This window comes from Botryllus schlosseri, chromosome 6, assembly GCF_051294905.1.
Source record: "Botryllus schlosseri isolate E-star chromosome 6, Bs_hap1, whole genome shotgun sequence".
Classification (NCBI taxonomy): domain Eukaryota; kingdom Metazoa; phylum Chordata; class Ascidiacea; order Stolidobranchia; family Styelidae; genus Botryllus; species Botryllus schlosseri.
In genome coordinates, this window is record NC_137241.1 from 12,395,161 (window position 1) to 12,410,148 (window position 14,988).

Genomic DNA, 14,988 nt, shown 5'->3' on the forward strand with positions numbered 1-14,988 from the left:
TACACAGCCCGGCCAATGTCTTTAATCATTGATGTTTAAAGTCTGTAAGGAACTATTAATTTTACTAGTGTAGTGGAAAACGCGCTGATTTAATAATCCCTTGAGACATCTAGTGACTTGTTGTACGGAGGGCTTGTTGCTGCAAGCCGGCATCCCTAAATCAAAATATTGACAAGCCAATAAATTCAAACCATAGCATTGCAGTACCTCCTTATTCTGTGGCACCCTGGAGCGGTCCAAATGGCACCGCGGTTGAGAACTACTGAACCACAGTTAGACAGCTGCACCATAATTATGTACAGTTTTAAATTAGATTAGAATTAGAACTATAGCTACGCATTTTTTTCAAATTATAATTGCATAATTCACAAAAGCTTTGAAATTGAATGAAGTTCCCAATTAGAAAGAAACACAAAAAAATTAAGTTTACTTCGTATTAAATCAGAGTTCATCCACATAAGCATGAAAATGGCAAATGTCTGTACACCAAGCTTTGCTCGTATCGCACTACACAGTTTCTCCGCATCATTTCCAGGAAATTGAGAAATGATATCAGATTTAAATTTAGAGTAGAGAAACATTTCACGAATTAGATTAGAATTAGGTTACCGGTATTTCTCATTAATTATCCCAAATAGTCTAATTAATAATCTGGTTGTGCAAGACTGCTATGTACGTTTGCACGTATGCGCGCTAGGGATGTTCAAAAATAACTTTTGTTTATCAAACTTTACTGGCTACTTGATAAAATTGTTAGGTTACCTAAAAAAGCGCTGCACACCAATTTCGGCTCAATTCTAACCTGTGTAAGCGAAGTTATTGTAGTAGAAAATTTCGAATGTATTTATTAAAAAAATATATACATTTTTTTCAAATTTAACCGGCTACCCCGTGAAATTGTTAGGTCGTATGAAAAAACGATGCAAAACAAAACAAATACGGCTCATATTCAGCCAGTAGAAGCGAAGTCATTGGAGCACAAAATTTTGGATTTGGAAAAAATAGTATTTACAGTGGTAAATTTCTCAATTATTTATTATAGATCCACCCACCGTAAATACTACGACTCGAAATCTAGAATTTTAAACATCAATACGGCAAACTTTTCATATTTCACCAGCCACCACATATGCTGGTGACTTGAAAAAAAACGCCGTTGCTACTATTCGGCGATAAGAAACTACTCGACGTCAACTTGAATTTCATTTAATTTTCAAGTTTTCGGGAAATTCCGAATTCTAATTCTAATCTACTTTACTAAAAAACTGTGTAGCTATAATTCTAATTCTAATCAAATTTGGACAATCTGAAATTTTTCTAGTGCAACTTGCAGATCAGAGACCACATTCTCTTACAGTTTGCGAGATGATATATACAATATACATATACTACGGGCTGTTTTCACGGCTGTTTTCTCTGCCCAAGAACTGTCACACTCTCACGCACTCTTATACAGGAACACTATCCTCTAGTAAGCTCGGTGGCTCTCAGTCGGGGTGCCATTTGGACCGCTCAAAGGTGCCGTGAGATAAGGAGATATTACAATACTATGGTTGAATTTACCGTCTTGAATATATTTCAATGTCGGGTCGTGGACTCGCAGCAATAAGCTTCGACCTGCAGACGAACGCCATGCAATCTGCATTGAAAATCTTTAGCATTTCATACCTTCTTTTTCCGAAAGCTCCCTTGCTTGGAATAGGTAGACGATGACGAGGATGGCTTTCCCATACGTTCGTTCTCCTGAATTCTCAAAGTGTGCGAATTCGGGTGATAGGATATACCCATAGACGGGCTGATCAGCTGAAAACAGATAGGGTGCAAATGTCAAGAAGCCGCCTTTAGGTGTTATCCTGACAAATATAATCCGTGTTACGGCTACGGGCCGATGTGCATACCTTCTTACGTTCCTATGTACATGCATAGGATAGTCTGTATTAGAATGTTGTACTCGACTTATACCACGGTATACTGTTTACTGTATAGTGTATATTCACACCGGCATATCGGAGGTGGTACACGGGTGGAAATACACACTCTTTTCGCTAAGAGTGTATTTCATTGTACTTCGCGAAAATGCTGTGGGTCAATAGCGATAACGTAGAAATGTCAATTCCACTAATGCACCAAGTGTTTTGGATGCTGTAATAAGACCAGCCGCGGTTTCAAGGAGGGAAACACGTATTGAAATTGTAATTCTCGTTGATAATATAATTCTTGGCGGAAAGGGGCGTCTAACTTTTGTAATCGAAAAGTTTGTGTATGTGCGGTGGGGTGGTATGTAGGAGTTGTAAGCTGTATAACGAATAAGATATATATACAATGGCAGAGCCCACATTATCAGCGAAACGAGTGTGTATTTTCACCCGTGTACCACCCCTGATCTACATGTGTGGATATACACTACGGTTGTTCAAAAATAACTTTTTTCGGGATTCCGGAGATTCACTGGTTAAATTGTTAGGCTGCCTAAAAAACGCTGCACATCAGATTTGGCACGATTCCAACCAATAGAAGCCGACGCAGCGTCAATTAAAATTTTTGAATTTTATATAAAAATTGAAAAAATATTTTCAAATTTTACTCTTAACCCCATATGATAGTTCAGGGGCCTAAAAGAACTACGCATAACAATTTTTGCTCTTTTCCAGCCTGTAGCAGCGAGGTTATTGCAGTTGAAAGTTATGGATTTACAAAATTAGCATTGGCGGTGGAAAATTCCAAAATTATGAATGAAAACCTCAAATAAATTCGCTTCTACGGGTAGGAATTGCGTCAAATTTGTTTTCTATCGTTTTTGTACACAGCTCAGCATGGGGTTGACAGTAAAATTTAAAAAAAAAATTTTTTATAATAAATACAAAAATTTCAATTGGCAAATTTGGTGAGCAGCGTTTTTCCAAAACTGCTGGATAATACCCGCACAATATTCCGGTAAATCCGTTTCATTGTTTTAATGTACATTTTCACGCCTATCAAGCAAGCGTTATAATCACATCAGATCAAATTTTTGCTACGTGCCAAAATCACGAAGTTCGTTAGATTCGTGCTCGGGTTCGTGAGAACAGTCGAGGTAATTTTTCGAATCGGTTCGTTTGGGATTATTCCAGGATTTCATTGGAAGGTTCGACAGACATTGGCGACTTCCATACCATCCAATTATCCAGTAATTTCGTTGCAACTTCGGGGGCGCAAAAAATATTCATAAATTAGTTACGGATATTAAAAATGTAATAGCGCTGAACTTTGACCTACTCCGATGAGCCCGTTTTTAATACTCATCCGGGTTTGGTAACCGAAGGAAGTTCCCATTTCATAATGACCCAGCATGAACTCAATAATAAACAATGTTCACCCACGCCGACAGGATCTGACGATGCATCACTGCACGCATCGAAACTACACTTGCAATCGGTCAGACATTAAAGACAAAAGTCAGTGACACATCCCGATACAGATGAAAAGATAATTACCACACGCAACAGCTTCAGATTCAATTCAGCTACTCTGATTCACCGTATCACTAAATTTCGGTAGTTATGAGTCGGTATGATCGGTATAAAGGGGTGTTCTATTTATCCGCTAATGACACACAATGTGCAATCTAATGAAAAGATAGATGGACGTTGCAGCTAGCAACCAAGTACGGTCTCTCACTTCTAGATCCATTTTGGCCTAATGCCCGATGTAACAATTTCTTGTCTTGATCGACTACGTTATGTTTCCTTACAGACGTTTTTCATTCGCATTTCATTGCCCTTCGCCGGGAAAATTTTGTAAAAATGGCCGAACGAACAGCGACGGAGAGGCGGAAGAGCCCAGATAACCTCGGTCGCTTCGAAAGTGCCGCAATCGGGATTCGAACCGGAATCTCATGAGTCGATGTCAATAGATTCACCAATACGATTATTTCATCCATCCAATCAATCCAACTCAAAAGCTTTCAATGCTTGCACAATCTGCTGTATTTTCAAAATTAGCAACCAGAGAACTATAACTAGGACTAACGACCTTTAATAATCCGTAATTACTAACTAAAACATAACTAACTTATAACTCAACAGGGGAATTACTAAATACATGAGCTTAGGAAATATTGGACATAGAATCAGCGTTTCAAAGGAACATGGTTTCGTAGTTCTACTGTTGGTGACTGTGAGCTAGCAATGGTTGCAAGGGCATGACAGAACGAAACATTCAGATCCGCAAATAGAACTAGGACTAGAAATATACTCAAAAACCGAGTAGTTAGTTGGCTGCGAACTAACTAGATGGATAATTCGTATAAGTCTATTTTAATCACGTAATTGAAAATATGCATTTATCATTTAGCGTGAGTGGCATACCTGGCTGTCGTCAAAATTACTGTGCGTTGGAGTAAGTCTCGGCGACTCGTCTGAAGCTTGACCGTGTTCTTGTACTTCCAGAAAAGAACTGAGTGCGGCTGGGGCGGTCGCTATCGGTTTTAAGCGAGACACGGATTCGCCTTCGCTTTGAGAAGCTAAAGTAAACATATTCATATCAGTCGGGTCACGATCACTCACAAATTCTCACGACAGCACCATTACAAACAAATTCGTTACAGAATATGGAATAGGGGTTATACAACGCTACATCTCGCACAGTATTTTACGAATCGAAATGTAGTATTCCGCCTTCATTCGATTTTTCAACAATGAGTGTCGTGACACGGGGAGTAAATTGAGAGATGAATAGTGGCATTAGCTATTATTGATAGGGAATATTAATTCGCAATATAGCGCTCGAGAAAAATGAAATCGAATTTGGAATGATATCATTTGTGGTCAGTAGTCAGACTGGTCACTGGTCACTAGGGTTGTTCAAAAATAATAATAAAAAAATCCGGATTCCGGAAATTCACTGATTAAATTGTTGGGTTGGCTAAAAAAACGATGCCCACCAAATTTGGCTCAATTTCAACCATTAGCAGCCGACGCGGAGCCAAATGAAATATTTGAATTTAATATATAGAAATTAAAAATTTAATTTAAATTTACTGTCAACCCAAAGACATTGTTGAGTTGTCTACAAAAACGATGTAAAAGAAATTTGATGCATTTTCAACACATAGAAGCAAAGTTCTATCAATTTTTTTAACAATAATCCTAGGATTTCCACCTGTCAATGCTGTTTTTACAAATCCAAAACTTTCAAGAGCAATAACTTGGCTTCTACAGGTTGCAAGCGGGCAAAATTGTTCTGCGCCGTTCTTTTAGGCAACTTAACAATTTCATGGGGTTGACGTTGAATTTGAAAATAAAAATTTCAATTTTGTAAAATAAATTCTAAAATTTCAAGTGGCTCTGCGTCGGCTTCTACTGGTTGAGCCAAATTTGGTGTGCCGCATATTTCTAGGCAATCTATCAATTTAATCTGTGAATACCCGGAACCCGGAAAAAAGTTATTTTCGAACAACCCTACTGGTCACTAATAAATCAAGTTCGAAAATCTTATGGGTTACATCGACGAGACGGTTAAAAGTGTAATATATAACCTGGCTCAGAGCGATTCGACTAGTATTTTTTTTTGCGTCTAGCAAGCATTTGAGGCATGGTGGATTGATTTTATTGAAACCAGCGAGTCAGCGAGCATACTAATTTGTTGATATCTTCGGGAAGCTTTATTACTAAAAGATAATTTTTTTAAGTTATGATCATACCGCAGCTGCAACACCAATAGGTTGTGGGATCAAGTCCGACCAAGGTCGACTCCAGAAACCCTTCGCAAGTGAGGTTCATCTAGGCTCCTTTTCGCCACCCAATCCGCGTAAGCGGTGTCTTAAAAAGCCTAGATGTGGGCGGTGCTACAAGTCGGCAGATACGGAATCAATGTAAAGAATATCGCCCTGGTGTAAATGACCATAGTGGTCGAAAAACACCACGAGTACCACAAACAACAACCTAATTCGGGGGCGCTGAATCCGAATCTGGCGTTCTTTTTGTTCTATCACGTCACGTTTTTGGGATATTATATATGCCGATTATTACAGTCAAGTACATTTTGCTTACTTAGGGCGGAGATAATAAAGTTGGATTAGCAATAAAGTCGATTATCGCGTTCGTCAGGATTTACCAACCCAGGATTAAGGAAACCGGTTGATCGCAGGGCATAAAGCTAGTGTTAATCTCATAATTTAACAAACCGCAACTAGTTATCAGTAAAAACTGCGTACACTGCGTACCATTCCTACGAACAAATATTTCCGATGATGATCGTGTCAATTGTCCGTAATGGCTTCACTAAACAATCAACGCATTATGCACCCATCATTGCAGAACAATATCAATATTCTATAATCCGTCTCTTAGCTGTACTGTACTAATTGGACACGACTTTCATTTCGCGATGGTGATAATTCTACCTACAGTGGCAGTATCGCTATCAGCAGGCTGCTGTTGCATTCATCAAATTGAAAACTGACAGCCTATACCGCATTTTCGCAGTATGACGCAACAGATAACGCCACTTGATTAAAGACTCGGGACACATCGACTAACCATCGCCTTTAACCTTTTCCAACTGTATGTGTCGCGATTAGCAGTATTTAATCACAGGATTAGCATTCTCCCTGATCAGCTAACTTCATTATCTCCGGCCATGAAGTACTTACTGGAATGGATATGTTGTCAGATTACTTCCACTTCAACGTGGACAGTATTTTGAATAAGACTATTTACTCTGACAATTCGGATTTTGAAAAGTAGAATGTAGTTTAAGGATCAGATTGCACCACTCTCATGAGTTCAGTTATCAATAGAGCTGCGTGAAATATAGCCCCTGAATCACGGAAAATGAATATATTTCGAAGATTTTACAAAGGGGCAGTGACATTATGGCAATTTTTTACGTGAGCAGAGAAGATACATCTTGCGAATTTGTATGTAGTCACCTCCTAGTAAATGCTAAACGTATGCGAGCCCGTTCCCCCCACCCGCAAAAATATACTTAGACATTATGCAAACACGGGCTTACACTTAAAAGTGTAAGATTTTCCTCTACTGGTGCAGAATGTCAATGTTGCCATTAACAGTGATATACCTCATAAACCATAATTTGTTACCGCCAAAAAATGGTCAATGTCCATCAATTGTCACAATGATTTCACTCGTAAAATCGTTTAAATTCGTAGCAAACTACTGTTTATTCGATAAAGGTAACAAAGTTATTGCTGAAGTTGGAGTATATTCTAAAACAGGGGCGGGCAACATACGGCCCGCGGGCCGGATCTGGCCCGCGACGGGATTTTGTCCGGCCCACGGACAGTTTCCCGTCTCTCATAATAATGTGGCCATAGCGGCCCCAGTCTGCCGAGATCCCCAACTACTTGCTAACTACGTCAAATTTTAGTGACTGTATGTTGTTATATACGTGTTCATAAGGTGATAAGCGCCACAATGTCCCATTTTCACAATTAATAATAATACTAATAATATACGTGTGCGCGCAGCGTATGAGAGTGGAGATTACGCGTAAGTCCGTCGAAGCGAGAAGACTTGCATTGCATTATAGGCATTTCCGATGTAGGCTCAACCTTAATGTTGTTTGTGGTAATCATGGTGTTTGACGACTACAATGGTCATTTACACCAGGCCGATACGTCCTTTTTTGGATTCCGTAACCGCCGACTTGTACCACGGCCCACTTCTGGGCTTTTGTAAGACACCGCTTATGCGAATAAGATGGCGAGGAGGAGCCTAGATAAGCCTCCAACTTTAAGGCAGGAATTCTGGAGTCGACCTCGGTCGGACTCGAATCCATAATCCATTGGTGTTGTAGTTGTGGAATATACCACTACGCTATCTCGCCACCTACTCAACCCTAATGAATTGATATCTTAGGAGATTTGGGGGTACCGGGTTTATCCAACGCATCGAAGTCTTAATTAAGGATTGCACCATAGCAGGGTTGTCACGAGGCGCCGAGTCACAAGTCAATCCCACTTTAATAGTTTTGATTCGAGCCAAGTCGAGTCATTTTCAATTCACCACTGAGTCAAGTCCGAGTCCAAGTCATCGATAACCAACCATATGCCGTCTGAGCAGCTCAGGAACAAGTGCGCACGAGAGTGAGAGAGTGAATGCTTAATCGGTTGCGCAACAATGGCCAATACGCTTGCGGTGTACGCTGCTTCTCACCTGCTCCCAGACGGCATCGCTGCGTCACAATACCGATGCCGTCCACAATACCAAACTCCGTTGCAATGCAACATTCGAGGCTGGTTTTTAGGTGTTCCGAGTAGGGCTGGGCACAATGATTCGAGTACTCGAATCTGAATCGAGTATTAATTCTAATGATTCGAGTCGAGTAGTAAAAGGTGATTTTTTCGAGTACTGAAATTGTACGCTTCATGTCAATAAGAGTGAATTTATCAACGAAAATTATAATTCGATACCATTTTCCACTCTGGAAGCCTTGAAACTTCGATTGGTCATGTACCAGCTTACGTAACACGTATTGCAAAGCTACAAATTAACTTCACATGGTGCACGACAGGCTTTATATTATTTGTGGTAGGATAAAAGTTGATATTTGAATTTTTTCATTTCCCATACTGATGTGACGTCATAATATGTGATACTCGATTACTCGACTCGACTCGAAGCAAAATACTTGATTCAGAATCGAATCACTCAGGTACTCGATTTTGCCCAGCCCTAGTTCCGAGACCACGAGCAGAATAAAATTTATATTTTCACAATCAGTACCACGGTATAGCTTTCGATTGATACCAATTTTATGGAATTTAATGCTCGGCAAGCCGGTCAAAAATTACCGTCAATTGTCTTTGACCAAATGGAAAGTGTGACGTAGACCAATTTCACAGAGCCGTGGGATTTGCTTGAGTCCACACCTTATAGGTCACTATGATTGCACCGTGTTTTGATTGATCAGAGAGAAGTAGACATGGCAGCGCCTGTACGACAATGCTGTTCTCAAATCCACATTGGCGAGAAATGGATTTGAAATGACATTGTCGTCGTTGAAATAGCCTACATTCATTAAATACGATTTATTCATTGTACATGTGGATCAATGGGTGAATAATGTATCGATTTTGCAATCCGGCCCGCCAACTACTTAATTTTCCTATATCCGGCACGCCGACTGGAGAAGTTGCCCGCCCCTGTTCTAAAACAAACACCATTTGTTCAATTAGTGACTTGATTATCCTCGATATTCTCGAAAAAAAGTAGCGGTAATTCGTTACTAACAAACTCTAAGTTCCGATAAACCAAATACCGACCTCTTCGTTGGCACGATCACGACATACCCAGATCAAGGAGCTGGGAGTCACTGCTTTGATACCCTATCTCACCACGGGTTAGTGTATTCCAAGATACGAGATAACCACTCTAGTAATTCGCCATAGAGGTGAAAAAACTTCCTAATACTCTACGGTGGAAAAGTATGTGCTTTAGTCCTAATAGTACCCGAAATGAACCATTAGTACTCTAACGCACGTAAAAGGAAATAATGTGTGCACCAGTTGGGGATAGTGAGGATGGTCAATCTAAACTAAGCACTTACAAGAGCGAACGTCCAAGGAGTTTCTTGAGCTTCTGGTTGATGGACTTGCAGACTAAAAAACAGACGCATAGCATGAGGCACATGTCCGTCATAACAACGAAAAAGACCAAGTTCAATATATATGCACGAAAAATATAAGAACTTGTAACCATGAATCGCCGTGCCTCAAAACTATTGTCCTTATATAACACATTTGAAGTGATTAGGCAAAAGCAAAATGGTTGGTTTCGTCACAAATATAATAATTAAATAATATTGTATGGAAATACAAATGTAGAACAAATGTACTAGAGCTTGGATGAGCATTGGGCAACCTTTGGGAGGTCAAGAGCACAATTTTTACTACTGGGTTGCTCCAGACAGTATGTAACTATGTATTAACAAAAAATCTCCGCCCAAAAGAAGTTGTCCTGCCACAAATCTTATTGCGAAATTAAATTCCAGCGAAGCAAGTCGGTCCATTATAAAAGCATCTAACTTCACGATCTTTGTCTTTGTCTTAAAGCGTGTTCAGAAAATGTTAAAATGAGGACATTCTGTTCACTAGTCTGTTTACTTGTGATTATTAAGCATCTATATTCCGAATTCGGTTTATCGCGTTTATAGAGATTCACTTCGGACGAAAGTCAATCGAAAAGCTTAAAGTGAAATAAATTTGGCAATATGAATACAAGGTGTTGCAATATATGAAGTATTTCATGTAGGCCAGCATAAAACAGTTTTACACCGCTACCACGACCGTGACACCACACAAGAAGTGTAACGAGAAGGTCAATTATTACGAGATAGACCAATATGATATTTTCACTGATAAATTATGGCAACCTAAACCAAGTTACTGCAAAACATCTGTCGTCACTACGCATTACAGTCCACGATTGGGCTACCGCGTGCCCCAAGCGGGTCGCCAGGAAAATTAGAGACGGGCGATTATGTTTGTACTGGAAAATTGCGATGAATCATTCCATGAATAAAGTTGGATTTTTTGAAGAATTAAATTTTTTAATGCCCTTCTGGCAGCTGAGGGTTAACTTATCAATGATAATTATAATTTCGATACTGTGTTCTGCTGTGGAACATTGTAAACCTGGATTTCTCATATCGCAGCTTACGAAACATCTTGCACAAAACTGCGCGTGCGCACGTTAGTCGATATACCTGTGAAGTCGCGATCAACACACAGCATTGTCACACAGTGTAATGAAATAGATATGGTCGAAAAAATACCAAATAATCTTGAATGTGTAGTAGAAATGGCATTACATCCTTTGTGGTCGCACAAAAGGTACATACTTGAACTCGAACAACATTCATACGGCTCTGACGTCATAATCAGTGATACTAGAATACTAGACTGGTTGCCAATCATTATTCGGGTGCAACAACTGAGCACGTAACGGGCAAACATAAGGTCGAGCATACATTCGATATTTTTTGCCCAACAAGCTGCAACAGGCTCAGCGTAGAAAATAGCATTCCTCATTATAGAATGATATCATCGAAATCAAATTCAGACATTAAGTATGCCTCCCTCAGTAATTAACATGTACATGTAAATTACCTTTGATTTGCGATGCGCCGGATACGAGCTAGATTGCGGCGGAGAGTAGCCGGTGTCCAATTCTTCCGCTCCGTTCAAATACCTGAAAGGCAGATAATGATGGCAATTGGGTAAGCAACGATAAAAATTTCATGCCAAAGCGTATTGATCGCCAAGTAGCTGAACACAAGAAGAAGGATGAAGTGAAATTGCCCTGTTCGGTAACGATCAATACTTTTTATAGTCACATTCGCGAACCGTAATAGGATGCTTGATTTTACACTCGGCAAACGCGTTTTTACACCAGCGACCGATATATGTTTCACAGCGCATTAGCCAGCCACGGACCGCAACATCTGTATTTGGCTACTAATGACGGATCCAAACCAAGTAATAAATCTAATGATTCGCATAGAGTGGTCAGATAAAATTTTCAAGTACTGATATTAGTTGATTTATCAACTAGAATTATACAGCCTTGTACAAACTATCACTCAGTTAGTTGACGGTCAACTAACTAACGGTTTTTCAAGTAGTTCAGTAATAATTGCAGTTGCGGATTTTGAAAATCGTGTAGTTCTAGTTCTAGTCCTGGTTGCGGATTCTGCTGAGTAATTCTAGTTCTAGTTCTTATAGTTGCAGATTTTGAACATTCAGTAGTTCTACTTCCAGTTCTAATTGCACATTTCGAAAGAATATTAGTTGTCGAACCACTAAAGAGAATATTACACATCTAACTGCACATTTATTACATCACCGGTAATTACATTGTGCGCCAGGAAACAGCGGTCAAGAATCACTGATATAGTTAGTTGTCTTATAGTTAGATGCGAATTTTTTAACGTCGTTAGTTCTAGTTCTAGGCTTTTAAAAGTGAGTAGTTCTAGTTCTAGTAGTCCTAGTTTTAGTTCTAGTTACGGGTTTTAAAAAGTGGATAGTTCTAGTTCTAGTTGCGAATTTTGAAAGTTGGTAGTTCCCGTTATAGTTACAGTTGCGAGTTTTAAAATTTGAGTAGTTCTAGTTTTAGTTCTAGTTGCGCTTCTTGAAAATCCAGTAGATTGTACAAGTCTGGAGTTATGGTTTCGTTCCTATCATCCACTATGGAAGGCTGCGAGCCTTGATTGGCAGTATCGCAGCACACCACGCACATAACAAAGCTGCTACACACATTAGTGACAATGGCATAGCTGCGAAGCCGTGATCAGCTCAAGCATTATCACAAAGTGCAATGAAATAGCATGTAATAAATGGGACTAATAGCAATTGGCCCACCCGAAGCTGTATCTTCATAACCATTGCTCTATATTTTCAGAGACACACCCTCCATCAACTCTACCGGAGAATCTGATCCAGTAGGCTGAGATAGGATGAATATTTGATAGTAATATGTGAAACTACTAATTTTAAGGACCAAATTCATTCATGGATTTGAAATAATATTCGCGCTCTGCACGACTAGCCTATAACACGAATTTCAGTGACTATTCATAACATGATTACTCAAGCCGATATGAACAAATAGATTAGTCCGGAGTTCACCGGAAATGGACATGGACAGTAGGGCTGTTCAAAAATAACTTTTTTTCCTGAATCTTGCGGGTTACGTGATTAAATCGTTAGGTTGCCTTAAAAAACGACGCACACCAAATTTGAATTCATTCCAACCAATATTCGCGGATTTCGTGGAGCTTGAAAATTTCGAATTTGCCTATGAATGCAAAAAAAAAATGTTCAAATTTTTCTTCCAACCCCATAAAATTGTTGCGCTGTCTTCAAAAACGATGCAAAACAAATTTGACTCAATTCCAAGCCGTAGAAGCGGAGTTATTTGAGTTTTTCGATGACAATTCTGGGATTATCCCCCAATCAAGGATAATCCAAGAATTATCATCGAAAAAGTCAAATAACTCCGCTTCTACGGCTTGGAATTGAGTCAAATTTGTTTTGCATCATCTTTGAAGACAGCGCAACAATTTTATGGGGTTGGAAGAAAAATGTAAAAAAATTTTTTTTTTTGCATTCATAGGCAAATTCGAAATTTTCAAACTCTACGAAATCCGCGAATATTGGTTGGAATGAATTCAAATTTGGTGTGCGTCGTTTTTTAAGGCAACCTAACGATTTAATCACGTAACCCGCAAGATTCAGGAAAAAAAGTTATTTTTGAACAGCCCTAATGGACAGTTTAGCACGTTCGAAGTGATGGAAATGCGGCCGTGAATAGCAAAAAAGTTCCCCCTGCACTATGCATGGTCAAATCTCAACATTCACATTGCCACATTTGAAACCAAGTAACTACAACCATTCAGCACGATGTTGGTATATTATTGTTCGATGCTTTTGTACTATTAGTAAAGGTAAGTCCTCGCGTTTAGAATTAGGAAGCGACCAGACAAAGGGTGAAGGGTCCAACGCTTCATCGAAGCCTATTCTTGGACCAAAGTCCGAATCATTGGTGTGCATGTGCATGCCCTCTGTAGTTTGTATCCTCATGAATGTTGTAGGAGCTACCCAAATATTTACTGCGATCATTTTGCTGGCACTACGAACAAGTGCCAAGCACGCAAAGGCAAGTATATTGTAATTTCACGCTCTCAGTTCGTATTGGCAAGGTCAGTAAAGGCTTTCTGGTGGTACTTAAAATGAATTATGCATCCTCAACAATTATATACGCTCACAACGGGTATATATGAGTGTATAATACATCTGCATCACACATTCTTTCAAAATGTTCTTCTAATTTAATATAATAACAAACTTTATGAATGGCGTCCAGTACTTGGTCGTCGGTAAAAATAACTAAATCGTAATATTTGCAGCGTGCAACATTTCGGACCGTTGTAAAAACAGCGATACGTTCGCAAGAGATGGATCGCTCTATTATCGCATGTGGCCGCTTAATATTATAAGGACCCAAGCAGTAAGTAAACGACTGATGAATGAGACATAGTATGACAATGGCCTACGATCCAAGAAAGAGTTTTCGAATACATTTTGTTTTTCATCACGCGTATGATATGCATTGCGGATGGAGAGAACATCTACTCGCTGGTGCTGGCAGCCTGCACCGATACTCAATTTAATTATTAAAGATAAAAATGCATTATTTTTCTATACTGCCCAATCGGAAATTAGTTAGACTGCTTCAGTAAGTTTCACGAAGAGAAGGAGTCATAACATCAAGCCGTCAAACGATTAGCAACTGCACAACGTCAACCACATGGACAAATCCTCTCAGTTTCCTGTCGCTTTTCGAAATATTGACTGATTTACGATCGCACCGTAACAAATAGTGGCATTGGCGGTAAAACTACCGGAAGCAAACGGAACGAAAAGATCCGGAGTTTAACCGCACACTGCTATCTAAAATACATCGCATACTAATACCCAACGCCTCGTTATTCGAAAGCGGAAATGTCCAGATCGAATGACCGCGAATAAACAAACATAACAACTTGAAAATGAACCCTAAAAATGTGTCCCTGTGCCACGCACTGTATATCCATCGGTGGAAAATATGCGTATTTATCAGATTTTCGCCATAGCGTGTGGTGTACATCAGGTAACGGCACTTCCAAGTAACTAATTGAGCTTTCACACTGATTTCAACGCGTGAAAATGAGTCGCATACACTAATCGTTATGGACATATATCTCAGGGATGTGTAGTTAGTTGTGTTTTCGCGTACCACCCTTTGGGGATTTCTTTAGGTGGTACTCAAAAACAGAACCCAGTACCCGTTACACCAGGGATACTTAATTGGCGGACAGCGGTCAGAATTTGAAGTGATGAATCCAGACCCAGGGCCTTATCTGTTTTAGTATCTATTAGTAAAATATTCGGATCTGGTAGTCAGACGGGTGAGTTGACCTTCATTTTTTTATTCACCGCCATAAGCA

At 39.5% G+C, this 14,988-nt stretch overlaps 1 protein-coding gene across 6 annotated transcripts in view; it reads right to left on the bottom strand.

Annotated features, from left to right (window-relative positions):
- Nucleotides 1–14,988, bottom strand: part of LOC145441013 (protein Aster-B-like) — a 68,907-nt gene that overhangs the window by 28,058 nt on the left and 25,861 nt on the right. For all 6 annotated transcript variants that reach the window (XM_080318803.1, XM_080318805.1, XM_080318799.1 and 3 more), the window contains 4 exons: nt 11,111–11,192; nt 9,550–9,601; nt 4,347–4,501; nt 1,669–1,803 (listed from right to left, as the gene is read on the bottom strand). In XM_080318803.1, coding sequence (XP_080174929.1) covers nt 1,669–1,803; nt 4,347–4,501; nt 9,550–9,601; nt 11,111–11,192 — 424 coding nt within the window. The remainder of the gene's footprint in view (nt 1–1,668; nt 1,804–4,346; nt 4,502–9,549; nt 9,602–11,110; nt 11,193–14,988) is intronic.